At 45.2% G+C, this 14,647-nt stretch overlaps 1 protein-coding gene across 2 annotated transcripts in view; it reads right to left on the reverse strand.

The window, feature by feature from the left end:
• LAMB2 (laminin subunit beta 2) overlaps positions 1–14,647 on the reverse strand; it is a 301,168-nt gene that overhangs the window by 148,942 nt on the left and 137,579 nt on the right. For both annotated transcript variants that reach the window (XM_078661826.1, XM_078661827.1), the window contains exons 5-8: positions 9,442–9,515; positions 4,135–4,323; positions 2,661–2,724; positions 77–279 (exon numbers count right to left, since the gene is read on the reverse strand). In XM_078661826.1, the coding sequence (XP_078517952.1) occupies positions 77–279; positions 2,661–2,724; positions 4,135–4,323; positions 9,442–9,515 (530 nt within the window). The remainder of the gene's footprint in view (positions 1–76; positions 280–2,660; positions 2,725–4,134; positions 4,324–9,441; positions 9,516–14,647) is intronic.

A 14,647-nucleotide genomic window follows, 5' to 3' on the forward strand; every position in this document is an offset into this window, starting at 1 on the left:
GTCTTCGCCGGTTCCCCATAGGCCAGGGTACCTCTTCTCGGTTTGCTGAAGTGAGTGCAGAGATCAGAGTACTCACCATGCCCTCAATGTCCGCTCGGATCCCAGCGATGGGGGCGCACTCAGAGGCGTGGCCATAGCAGAAGCAGTTCCCGCGCACCACCAGCTCGTACACGGCATAGTAGTACTTCTCCTTGATCTCCACGCGCGAGTCCAGCAGGTTATCACCCAGGGTGTGCAGCTTGGTGAAATTCACCCGCAGGTTGGTGATTTTCAGAAGGTCTGAGAGGGAGTGCGAGAAAAGCAAGAACACATATGACAGTTATTATGGATGCAGAAAAAGCAAAGCTCCACGTGAAGAGAGCAGTGACAGAAGGGTACTCTATAAATATCAAAGCACAGAGCATAACAATGTGTGATACCATCAAACTAGTGCTGAGTGCTCTCAGCTAAGTGTACGCAGCAGAAAAGAAGCATCTTCTGTGATGGGGCTGTCCACAGTAGGATTAGCCATTGTCTAGGAGTTTTCGACCTTTAAGCAGATCAGGAAACTAAAGCACAGGGGGCCCGATTCACAGAATGAATTTAAAACTCAATCCTATACTTACTACTATTTTGGTATTCACAGAATGTACTTACTACTTTTGGCATTCACAGAATGCACTTACTACTTTTGGCATTCACAGAATGAACTTACTACTTTTGGTATTCACAGAAGTTAGGATTTTGTCTTAAGTCTGTCTTAAGTCTGTCTTAAGTCTGTCTTAAGTCTGCCCTAAGTTTGTCTTAAGACAAAATCCTAACTTTTGTGAATACCAAAAGTAGTAAGTACATTCTGTGAATACAAAAAGTAGTAAGTTCATTCTGTGAATGCCAAAAGTAGTAAGTTCATTCTGTGAATGCCAAAAGTAGTAAGTTCATTCTGTGAATGCCAAAAGTAGTAAGTGCATTCTGTGAATACCAAAATAGTAGTAAGTTTAGGATTGAGTCTTAAGTTCATTCTGTGAATCGGGCCCGGGGTGGATAAACAATTTGCCAAAAATCACAAGGACAGAGATCAAGATTGGAAATCAGGTCTCCTGATGACTCAAATAACAACTTTACTGCAGATCACCTCTACCCTGGAGTTCCTTGTGAGCACCCTTTCCAGCTCTGTAGGACCCTTTCTGGCATCTTCACCCAGGCCTGTAGAAAGCATCTCTATTAACATTCCCACCTATGGACGCTGATCCTCTCGCTTGAACACACCCATGGAAAAATGCAGAACAAGGACATTCCTATGGCAGAGGGCTGTTTCTCCGCCAGATCTTCCAGGGGGAATCCGCCTTCTGACAAATCTACCAATTTGACCCTTGAAAATGAATCCAATCTCCTTCTTCTAAACAATTCTATTTTCATGATGGAAGATCAGAAGTACTTTGGGGGAGAATTGTGTACAGGGGAGAAAGAGTTGGCACAGATGGGGGATACGGGCTGATACATTTCATATGTTTGTTTTCCCAAGCTAAGGGGCTTTCCAGTCCCTCTCTTGATTACTAACCTTAAGGATGAACTGCTGATACAATCTTTAGGTCTGCTCATCATATTACAGTAGAGAAAACTTCTGAACCATGGTGGAAACATATAAAACAACTCACTAAAAGCTCGTGCCTACACTGTTCTTATTGTCACCTTCATGTACTCTCAAGAAAATAAGAGGCAAGGCAAATGAGTAATCTGCCTAACGTGTGATGGTTTGCCACGTGTCGAGACGAGCTATGAGGTCAGCTATTCGTGCACTTACAAGTGCTTTGGTGCTATTACACCTTCCAGAGACCACAAGTACAGTACATCTCTTGAATAATATCTGAATGTAGCTTCTTCAGGATCTGAAGTAGGAGTCCCACTCATAGCTTCATTCTAACGTGGGTCTGTTTTGCAAAGGTATAGCCCAGTTCTGTAACAAATCAGAAATGTCACAGTGAGAATGATCAACATTGGCTCCACGGTTCTGGAATGGCCTCCATTCACATCTCTGTGAGGTGAATTTGCTCATGGCTGATTGGTTAGGTTTCACCTCATTCATGTAATATGAATATAGGGCCCGGTTGACAGAACTAACTTAAGACAAAATCCTAAACTTACTACCATTTTGGTATTCACAGAAGGCACTTACTCATTTCGGTATTCACAGAAGTTAGGACTCCTAACTTTACTACTCCTAAACTGAGAAAAATCCTAACTTTAAGACTTTCGGTATTCACAGAAGGCATTTAGGAGTCCTAAAGTTAGGAGTCCTAACTTTACTACTCCTAAACTGAGAAAAATCCTAACTTTAAGACTTTCGGTATTCACAGAAGGCATTTAGGTGTCCTAAAGTTAGGACTCCTAACTTCTGTGAATACCAAAATACTTTCTCAATACAGACAGAGCTGCTGCTTTACAAGGAAACCAAGAACATTCAAGGTATACTGGATGCTGCTGAAGGAATAGTAGGACTGCTGAAGGGTCAAGGAATCCGTCCACATGCAACACATACCTCTGTCCCACCTTTAGAGACTCCATTTTGATGTGAAGCTAAACAGGTTAATCTACCTTTGTGCGCTGCTGCCACACACACACAGTTCAGTATCAATCTCAGCAAAAAAACAACAGTATTGTTGAGACAACGCATGGAAACATACTCTGAATAGCCGGGCTGTATGGGTCGCGGATGTGTATGGCTGGATCCAAGACTCTGTAGATCACCTGGAACAGAGGAAGAACAACAAATCATCATTATCCGGCTGAAACGTGTCGCATCCTAAAAGAACCCAATCATGCAGCCCTTTTGACAATCTTCCAATCGGACAGCTCATTAAAACTAATCAGGTTTCCAAGCCCTCTCTACTAAAATTTGACTTTTAGCGATAAACAAGCCCAAATTGGATCTATCTGCAAAACAGAAGCTAGAAGCCAAAAGGCACTGGACTGTGTTTAAATAAAAATGGACATTAATACTGAATGACACCTTATGGTTTCTCGTCGTTTTCACCATAAAATACAATGTTGTGAGGTAGCATCTGTCAACAGAAGGGCTCACGTGAACAAAACTCATTGGGAAATCTAGAAAACATGAATTGAATGGGTCAAAATGGCAAAATGATGCTGGCATGATGCTGACTGCACATGGAATGGTGTTCCCACTCATTATATTGAGTTTGATAAATCCCCAAGAGCCCAAAGATTCTAACACATGAACGGAGTCAAAGCACTAAGGGCCACATGCATCAACATTTGGATTTGCGATTCCTAAATAGCGATTTTTAAGGAATTGCTATTTGGGTATCGCAAATCCCTATGCATGTAGGAATCGCAAAATAAATTGCGAGTCACAAATATAACCTATTAGCGATTTGCAAATTGCGAATTGCTATTAGGTAATGTCACTATAATTCCTACGGGCCTATAGGCCCATAGGAACGAATGGGAAAGCATCCACAAATTGCGATTACCAAATTGGTATTAGCAAATTGCAAATGCAATCCAAAGGGTGCTAGGGGGCCTAAGACCCCCCTGATGCACCGCCCCCAAAAAGGTAAGTGTGCACATGTGGCGCACACACATACCCTAAGAACATGTGTGTGCATCACATGTCACTTTGAAAAATTCACTTTTGTACATTTTTCAAAGAATGCTCAAATTACCATCAACTTGAAGTTGGTGGTAATTAGGGTTTCCTAAATACACAATTTGCATTTATGAAAGACTTAATGCATCGCCTTTAGGGAATCGCAAATTGTGATTCCCTAAATGCATTTGCAATTTAGGTAATCCCCAAAAAATGTGATTCCCTAATTTGTGAATGGAAATGGGTTCATACATCAGAAAAGGGCTTTTTGCATTCACAAACAAAAAAGATTGATGCATGTGGCCCTTAGAGTGGTAATCAGTTGGATTGACTATCTGGTCATTAGTGTGACTGAGTAAGATATCTTGTTTAGAACAAAATTCGCCATGATGTGCCTACCCCATTGGAACTTTATCTGAAACTCCTCACAGGGTACTTTGGCCATTAATGTTCTCTGGTTGACAAAAGTGCCTTTGAAAAAAAATACATGTATGAACTTATCAGCACAAAAACACATATATATCAACAGCCTCTTTTCCATGTCTCACCTCTCCCTCGGTGGAAGGTTCGATATCAGAGTAACGTGATTCACAGAGAACATCATCCACCTTCCGCAAGGGACTGCGAGAGATGCCGGGGAAAACGCCTGCACAATCCTGAGCAAAGTAGCGGTACACCTGCCACGTGCGGCCAAAGTCCGCAGAGCGCTCCACCAACATGGCTGCCGGTCTGAAAGTCTGGAAAGGCAAGAAGAAGGCTGAGGATGAGAATTTGTACTGAAACGTGTATGTTTTTCGTAAGTAGAAGAATGCAAAACTCATGGCAAAAGTAAAAACTGATGAATAGAATGAATATGCTACTCTAAGAAATTGTCCAAATGAAGTATGAAACTGTAAATAGGGAAAACCAAGAGTTCACAAAATATCAGCAGTCAATTGGTTACAAAAAGATGATGACAACAAAACAAGTAACAAACATTAGACTCCCAATCCTTCACAATGTAGTATCCCAAGTTAATATGTGTAAGAGGAGGGGCACTGACTCAGTTATTCTGTGGGAGTGAACCAGGAGTTGTAGCTATTTGTGAACCATCTTCATCATTGAATTTGAAGGGTCCAATACTTCATGACATGCAGATCATAACATTTAATATATCTTTAGCAGCAAAGCAGAAACATCTCAAGGAGAAGGGATGTCAGAGTTTGCAGTACTTCGTTTCCAGTTAGAATCCACTCACACGTCCAGCGCCGTCTGTTACACTGGTAGTGAGAAGACGCAATATCGACAGAGTAAAAATCATCATTTCAACTAATCTCTTGTTATCCGTCGTGGAACCATCAACCTGCAAGTTATCAGCCTTGCGCCACTTCGTGGTAATCTGAGCAACATCTTGGGGCCCTTCTCCGTAGTAACACCTGCAGGCCCATCGCCGGAGGGGTATGGCAGTGGGTGTAGTCGGACACTCTACTCTACAAGAGACTGCTAGCTCCATGGTCCCTCTCAGTTGCAGATGTATGCCACATCTGCATGATCCACATGGTTCAAGTCATTGGTCTGGAGCACCATCAATGGTCCGTCAATGGACTTCCAAATCATTGCTGTTCATATCCTTGTGACATTGCACCGAAGGCTAAAAACTTCTTGATACCTTCTTCCTAACTCTTCATGGAGAAGTGACCTAGTGGTCAAACTTGGGGAGTGTATTGTGCTGTACATGCACCACCTCACGCACCTAGATCACGTAGCAACATGTCAACTAAGTTTGTGAATCACTTTCGGCACGCCCCTAAATTTCCATCTTTTCGCTCTTCCTCCCGTTTAGTGCTTTGAAAAGATGCAATAAAAGCATTGCACGAGAAACAAAAATAAAAATAAATAAATCCTTACTCATGTAAAGTAAGACCTGCGTAGATAACTTGACCATAAGTGTTCAATTTATTAAAAACCCTTATCACCCATAGTTTCTTCCATGGCTGACTGGTGCTCTCCCAGTGCAAATGGGATTATCTTTTATATCTAAAGCAATCCATTTTCTAGTGTTCTTCATGTCTCTGTATGATGCTGCTATTGCTCTCGCCTCCCTCCTTGTTCACTCCATTTCTGACTTTTACTTACAGAATAGACCACGGTGTTGGCGACCTAGGGAAGTCTGCCCATCTGTCCTCGGTAGCTCTGATGACCCTGGAATATGGTAAAAATTGACCTACTCGAACAAAGCATCTCAACTTAATGTGTTCGGGTTCTTCTATTTCCATTCTCTCTACAGTGTCTTCCATGTGTACATATTAACGACCAATGAGATGAGCTCAAAATCTCTTGCTCCTCATATGATTTATTGTTATTGGGGTTCTTTGATGAAATGAAGCCCAGACTTCTAAACGAGCTGTAAAAAAAGGCAATTTTCCGATTGTGGCGGGGTCTATTGAGCAAAAAGAAATAATTGGAGAAAAGCAGGTTCGATGAGACAGCACCAGGTTGGAGTTACAGGCCTCCACAGCTGAGCGCCCTCAGGAGTGAAGAGAGGTGGAGATGTGGTTAAGCACCATTTCAAGGAGCCGGGCAGGATAATGTTTGGGAGACAAGTCAGGATGAAGATGGGCAGAAAAGAGAGATGTTCAGGGTATCGCGGGGAACCTTCCAGGGTGAAGAGAATGTGATGAAGAGAATAGGACCCGACCATTCGACAACCCTGAATGACATTATCGGCGGCCTGGAGCTAACACTGAATGAAATTATAATAATTTGATTTATAGAGCGCTTGGTTACACCTAGAGGTGTGTCCATACGCTAAGATTGACCCACCAACCTCCAGCCAGGCTATCCAACAGCAAACTAACAAACCAAAACTGAAGAAAGACCACTAACAACAGAACCATACCCAATGTGAGGGGACTCCTCTACTGTCGACACGGAGAACGGTTGTTATACTGAATATCAGCACCAACAATATTGTGGTACAAAAATTTTGAGGGACAACATATATAAAGGTAAGTGCATACAGTGAAGTATGGTTTTTTCTATTTCTAGATTCACATGTATGTACCTTGAAGAATATTTACCATGTAGGTAAATATATGTGGAGTTAGGTTATAGAAAATCTGGACTTACCTGTTAATATTTTTTTTTCAATATTTTGTCCACGAAATATGGTGTTGCACCGATATTGTGGATTTGATAGTCAAGGTGCCCATTACAGAGAGCAAAAGCTGCAGCTCGCAGCTTGAGACACAAAGCACCCAGAAAGAAAGGTATAACATATGCGGTGAAATGAGAAGGCTTTATAATTCCAAGATGGCGCACTGCTACCCTCCACTGGAGAGGACCAGTGGCCAGAGCGACAACATCTGCAGGAGAAGTAAAACCCAGAAGGCCAGCTGAGGGACTAGACTCCCTAATGGACATTAACTTGGCCCACCATTGGAGAGTAACAAAATGTTACCTTAAATGTGAGCTTAGCAAGCAGGCTCCATCCCCACACAGTCCCCACACACACTTGTACACACACATTGAAACTACATCTAATGTAGGAGGACGATGGATCTGGAATGTACTCACACACACACACCACAGGGCTACGTCAAGACAGAACTAATGTAGGGGGACAGGTGTGCCAGGTGTAGAAAGAGGCTGGTCACAAAAAGTCGTCACAAATTGAGCAGCAACTTTTTGCAACGAGCCTGAAATTTTGCAATGCGGCGTATGCACTACCATGGTCGCGTTGTACAATCTCCAGTAGCCAAGGGTCGAGGAATGACCTTCCAAATAAACGTTAATGTGGCAGGTCACTATTTGCACCTCCTTGAGATAGCTACAGACAGGGGGATGGTGCCCTGCTTGGGACAGAAGACCACCATCTCTGCATTTGCATTCCAAAATACAAAACGTTTTTTTATTTATAAAGCAGCTGTGTTCCTAAAACATGTTTCCTGTTTGTGAACGCATCAGGGGGGCAATCAGAGGTCTTCCTCTCATGGACCTATGCCCCTGACCACGGTCTGCTTCCTCCAAGGCCACCGTACTCAATTTCGAAAGGGGAAGATGTTCAACGAGCACAGATTCCCCTTTGTGAATGGGTTATCACTTCTTTCGAGGACTCAGTAACTCTTCAATGGTTTGCAACCACAATTGTGGTAACAAAGCATTGCTACAGCTCATCGTGAATCGCAGTTAGGAAGGAACGCCCATTTTATGCCTGTTTCTGATTACGATTCGGTAAACCCATTTTTCTATTTTGGAGAGGTTTTACAGAACCCCAAAATGAATTTGGTAAACAGCAAAAGGCTGTTATTTGTCAGAACCTGTGTGACTTTTTCAATCACAGGGTTTGCAACTGCAAAATGCTTTGTACATCAGGCCCTGACAACATTCACACTGCTGCGTCATATTGAAGACACAGTGAATATTGGCGAATAAGGGACTTATTCTATGGATACCATAGGGTGATACTGACGATAGAGCTAAAGTTGGACAAGAGAATTCAGAATGTCCTCACTGTGGGTGAGACTGAAGAGCTCGGTGGAGAAGACACAACTGATGCTCAACATCCTCCTGTGATGATGATGAGAGAAAAGATGCTGAGGAGAGTGGGAGTCCAATTAGACCCACTCAGGGGCACTGGTGCAGAAATGATGGAGGTGGAAGGGCTGGGGATGAAGAGTTCAGAGATTGCAGAGTAAGGCTCATTCACTCAGAAGTTCAGGAGTTTCAGGAACGCCCAGTCTTTATGGAAGTAGGGATTTACACAGGGGTGGAGTTACTGAAGGTAGTCCTGCCCTAGAGGCCCCACTACCCCCATGTCAGAAGCCTCGGAGAGGCTAACCGCTGAAGGACACTAGCCACGGCCTCCGTGAGGCTGACCACAGAAGGACACTAGCCACGGCCTCCCTGAGGCTGACCCCAGAAGGACACTAGCCAAGGCCTCCATGAGGCTGGCCCCAGATATTGTTCTGCATTCTGTCCATCAATTGTTGTTTATGCATTTGTCACCCCGAGTGGGACGGGTATGCCCAGACGTGGGTCCTGTGCTCTCCATGCCACTGGAGTCAAGCTGTCCTGGCTGATGAGGACTGAAACCCCGAAACTGGTCCTAGGATGCTTGTTACCAGTCCAGGGAGGCCCTGGCTTGGCAGTGCGGGCTGGACTGTTCCCATTGGGCGCAGGGTCAAGACTGATTGCATATGGCTGGGTCCAAACTGGAATGGCATGGTGAGCAAAAAAACGAGGCATTTAGGCCCAGATCTCTGTACTGGGGTGAATGTATGACATTGTTCTGCATTCTGTCCATCAATTGTTCTTTTTGCATTTGTCACCCCGAGTGGAAAGGGTATGCCCAGATGTGGGTCCCGTGCTCTCCATGCCACTGGAGTCAAGCTAGCCTGGCTGAAGAGGGGTGAAACCCTGAACCTGGTCCTAGGATGCTTGATTTCAGTCCAGTGAAGACCTGGCCTGGCAGTTTGGGCTGGACTGTTCCCATTTGGCGCAGGGTCAAGGCTGATTTGCATATGGCTGGGTCCAAACTGGAATGGCATGGTGAGCAAAAACATGATGGATTTAGGCCCAGATCTCTGCACTGGGGTGAATGTATGACATTGTTCTGCATTCTGTCCATCAATTGTTGTTTTTGCCCAGAAGGACACTAGCCACACTCAGGGCTTTTAGAACCTATTAATCAAGCACCTTTTTATTAAAATGTTTCTTCCCAACAGTAAAACACATGATTAAACACAAATACAAATAAAAAATACTGATGCTTTGCATGACTTACCTTTCACGTGAACAGCTACAGCTGAACCAAGGAAAGCAAGAGAGGTGAGAGAACAGACACGAGAATCTGTAACATGAAATCCTAATCTTACCTTAAACGTCATGATGAGATGGGTGAAGTGAAATTCGGCCTCCAGGTCCAGTTGAATGCTGACCTCCGAAACACCTGTGTGTGAACAAAAGGTATGTGTCAACAGTTGCGAGGCATGGGGTACTGTCTGTTACTAACATATCTCAGTGGGTTGAGTGCCTGTTACAATCCGTGCAGGAGAAGCAGGTGAAAAGTATAAATCTTTACAGAGCTGATTAAGTCTTCACACTCTTGACAGCATTATCAGCCATTTTTGGGTAATAACTGGGACTTCCCTTGCGGGCAGCAGTAGGTTATACTCTGCTGTCTGTCCTTTCCCAGGCAGTGCTTACTTTGAGACGGAGCTTTCCGGTGCTCAGCACCAGCACTTAATTGTCAACACCAGCGCTTGTGACAGTCTGCCACAAGGTGGCAGTGTCTGGCTAATTAAGGATGACCACAACCACAGTAAATTATAAATTCAATATAAATTAAAAATGCCTTCTGATTCTTCTTGACCTCTGCAGCCTTTGACACTGTTAATCACAAAACCCTCCTTAACACTCTGTAGTAATCTGTAGTAACCATTTGTTAATTTCATGTGTTGTGTTTCTTTAAGGACATTCTTATGCTGATTAGATACATTGGAATGTGCATGTTTCATTCTTGAGTTGGTGTCTGTTGGAGCTGGCTTGTTTTAAGCTGGCTCCTCATCCATGTAACCTACAAATAAACTACTCAAGACATCTATTGTATTCTGGCTCCTTACTACACACTCTTCAACAGAGGATGGGCGTGGAAGGCACAGTGCTTAAATGGTTTGCCTCATTCCTCTCGGACAGATCCCAAATGAACAGAATAGCGAACAGTCTTTCGTCTCCATTGGCGGAAGGTCAAGGCGTCCCTCAAGGTTCTATCCTTGCTCCCACTTTGTTTAATCTTTACCTGGAACTATTAGGGAACCTCTTAAGCAAATCTGGGATCTATTACTATCTCTATGCGATGACACTCAAATCTACCTGAAGGTGTCTTCCGCACACGATCTCTCTCTACTCAACTCTATTCACAACTGGATGTTAGTTCACCAACTCATTCTCAATCCCTCCAAAACTGAATTCCTCCTATCTTCCTCTGTCTCCGCTTCTCCTGTTCAATCTTGGATGGATCAACTGAACTTTCTCAACAATAAACCTATCATTGTCGACAGCGCTAAATCCCTAGGTGTCATACTTGACAAAAGCCTCAACCTAATCTCCTACATCAACTCCATTGCTAAGAACGCACATTACAAGCTGCACCTTCTGTGGGGGATTCGTCGGTTCTTCCCAGAGCAAAACCTAAAAACATTGGTCCAATCGCTAGTTCTCTCTAGAATGGATTACTGCAATTCTCTTCTGACTGGCCTTTCCAAATCTCACCACTCCCCCCTCAAATCCGTCCTCCATTCAGCAGCTCGCTTTATTTAAGGGTCCAAACGAAGTGACCACATCACTCCTATCCTGTCTTCTCTTCGATGGCTTCCCATCGAGGCAAGATCTATCTACAAGACTGCCTGCATCACCCACAAAGCCTTGCACACTTCCTCCCCTCGCTACCTGACGAAGAAACTGAAAATCTTGGGAGGCTCAAGACCTTCTCGGAATGCGGAAAAGTTTCTGCTTGAGCCCCCTCCTTCAAAAGGGAAAGATCGAGGGCGCAATCCTTCTCAGGTAATGCGGTGAGAATCTGGAAATCTCTTCCTCCACTGCTCCGTGCCACCACCTCTACGCGGATCTTCAAAGCTGACCTCAAATCTCTTCTCTTCCAAAGACACTTTCAGAACTAATACCTTCATTCTCAGACCCCTCTAGGAAGTTTGTTCATCATTGTAAATTTGTAATATTTTCGTGTTCATTCCCCACGCTTGATTGCTGTGTTTGATATTGTGTTATTGCCTCTATTGTTTTTCTCTATTTCTTCTAGTCTCCTGTTGATTTTTTATATCATCCTATTTTGTACCATTTCTCTCATGTAACATAACTGGTTCTATTGTACAGCGCTCTGACACCTTCGAGTAAAGTCTGCGCTATATAAAAATGCATTAAATAAATAAATAAAACATTAGGTGCCACTCAAGCCAATCGTATAGCTTTGGGGGCCTGGAATACTCTGAATTGTGACACTTGTAAGGGGCATATTATCAGGCAGCAGCGATAATTATTGCTGGCCGTCCTCAGCGCGAAAATGTTTATCGACGTCTATCGCTGATAATTATCGCCACACTAGCGCTGTATTAACAACGCATAGCACAATGGTGATGATTATTCCAGCTATAGCAATGTTTTCCATGGAACATCGCTGGTTTTTGGTTATGGAAAACGGCGATAACCTTGCTGATACGACCCTGTGGTCGTATCAGCATAATCCATCCCCAATGGTAAGTATACTGAAGTCAGCATTTTAGCAGACGTTAGTTGTTGGCGAAAGCTGCGGTGGGCCTCCTTGTAAATATCGCAATGTGCACATCAGCGATAATTTACATGCAGTACTGCCCAGTGACGCCCACTTTACATTTCATTAGGGATGCAAAGTGAGGCGTCGGGAAAACGGGTGCTAATATGCGCTAATGCATGTTAGCACCCCCTTGTAGATAGGGCGATAATATTATCTCTGCTTTTTTTGGCTTTAAAAGCAGTAAGGCCCTTGTTAATATGCCCCTAGGAGTGTGATGGTTAGTAGATGGGTTGCTACCATCACTTGCAGCATGGCAGGGGCAATGGTGGTGCTGGCTGCAGTGGGCTCCTGGCGAGAGCATTAGCACTCTTTTTCTGGGGTCTCCACTCATCAGGAGCAATGGGGCAGGCATTCTGTGGGCAGAAAAGCTCTACGCCGTTGGCCTCCATTATCTCATAGCGCCACCTAGCGGCACCCTGTTGTTATGATGCCATTACATACCTGAAAAGAGCTCTACGCCATTGGCCTCCTCGTGCTAAGTGATCTGCTAGCGCCACCTAGTGGCACCTTGTTGCTATGATGTCAGTGCTTACCTGGGAAGAGCTCTTCACCGTTGGCCTTCTCGGCCTCCATTATCTCATAGTGCCACCTAGCGGAACTGTATTGCTATGACGTCGGTGCTTACCTGGCAGTGGTGAACTCTGACCTTCCTGTAGCTTTCTTTACTCTCTACTCTGGGACACGGTGACTTCGAGGTGCTTCTGTCCATAGTAGGGCAGGACAGGAGGGCTGAGATTTTGAAATTGGGGTAAGACACCTTGGGGGTCATTAGGATGGCGGGCGGACTTTGCCCGCCGGCCATCCTCGTGCAAAACGGGACCGCCCGCCATAGGAGCGGCAGTCCCGCCTTGAGCATTAGGATGCGCCCGCCACACAGGCGTGCGCATCCTGTATTTTTACCATTGCGGCGGGCGGTGCAGAAAGCGCCGCCCACCGCAATGGTAAAAATGCACGTTGTGCATTTGAAAGTACAACATGACAGGCACCGCGCGGTGCCTGCCATGTTGCACTTTGAAATGCGGGGGGGTGTGCACCCCCCACCCCCCGGACTCCCAGGGGGCCGGCAACGGGCCCCCGCAGGGAGTCTCCGCTTGTCAGGAAGGGCATCCTAATATGGCTGGCGGTGTCTGATAGACACCGCCACCATATTATTCCTTTTCCGTCCCGGCCGCAAGGCGACCGGGGCAGAAAAGCGGCGGACGGTCTTTCCGTCCGCAAAGGTTCCCCCCGCCATCCTATTATGGCGGGGGGTCTTTAGTGCAACGATGTCGGGTGGATTGCCCCCGCCAGGCTGGCGGGGGCAATCCACCCGACATCGTAATGGGCCCCCTTGTGTTATTGTCTGTAGTCCAGTCCTGTCTAAAAATTGGATGAAACCGTGAATTATCAGGCGTGCTGAGGACGAGCCTGGAACTGAACCCGAGACCAGGAGAATCGGACGGTGTGGGCAGTTTGTGCCAATAAGAAACCTCCACTCTTTGAAAATAGTGTGTATTTTCTTGTTCTTTCTTCCAAATGTGGCTCGTAGACGGACGCTGACAAACAGGGCCCAGCTGTTTTGCGAAAAAATATTCGGGTCCATGTCCGTGCTGGAAATGCTGAAAAGTTTTAACCCCCTCTGCTTCTTCCCAATCAGAGTGCAGCTGCTGAACCTGTCTACTCCTGTCACACCCATGACCAGGGGTGGGGTGCCCGTCCCCTCTTCTTTCCTGGATTGTTGGGGGTCACTCACATGTTGTTCCTTCGTTATGTGCTTGGAGGTGGCCATGAAACCCCCAGTATTTAATCCCAGACCGTCCCCTCGTGGGGGAGAGGATGGGGGGAGAAGCGGGCACCATTGTGAATGAATGAAAAAATGTATAAAGCGCAACCTTCACTCCACGGAGTATCTTGGCGCTGGCATGTAGGGTGTAGTGTGGGACAAATAGAGGGGCACAGAAAGGGGGGAAGCTCAGATGAGAGAAAGTACCAATTTATCATGTGCGGAAAACATCCATGGTTTTAGGATCTTCTAGAAGAGAGGTTCTGATTGTGCCAATCTCAACTGAAGTGGCAGAATATTCCAGGCCTTAGTTCCTAGTACCGCAGTGGTTTTATCCCCTTTTGTTTTCAGACGATAGCTGGGGGCTGCTAGGAGATTCCCTGAGGTTGACTGCATTAGACGTTGCGTGATATAAGGGTGTATTCTTGACCTAAAATAAGCTGGCCCTGTTGCCTTTAGGGCTTTAAACATGATTACCAGGACTTTAAACAGGATCCTTTTATGGATTGGCAACCAGTGCAGCCGTTTGAGTGCTGCCTCTGATGGAGATCCTCTCGGAAGACAAAGTACCAGTCTAGCTGTAGCGTTCTGGGCCACCTGTAACTTATTCAGAACAGACTTACTTGCCCCTGTGTAGAGGCTGTTGCAGTAGTCCAATCGAGACAAGACCAATGCAACAGCCACTGTCTTCCTTGCATTCAATGGGACAAGATCTAAGAATGTTCTCAATATTTTTATGGTATGAAAACACATACCAGCCACTGCAAGTGCTTGGCTGTAAAAAGATACGGTTGGATCAAACTTGATTCCTAGATTACGTGCTGTAACTGCAGTTTGGTGGTGGAACTGTGTTGGCTGGCCACCACTGACTGGGTGTGAAGGGCTTGGCCTTCCCGAACAGCATGATTTCTGTTTTCTGGCCGTTACACTTCAGATGGTTAATTTTCATCCAATCCATAACTGCCGTTAGGCA

This window comes from Lissotriton helveticus, chromosome 9, assembly GCF_964261635.1.
Source record: "Lissotriton helveticus chromosome 9, aLisHel1.1, whole genome shotgun sequence".
Lineage (NCBI taxonomy): Eukaryota > Metazoa > Chordata > Amphibia > Caudata > Salamandridae > Lissotriton > Lissotriton helveticus.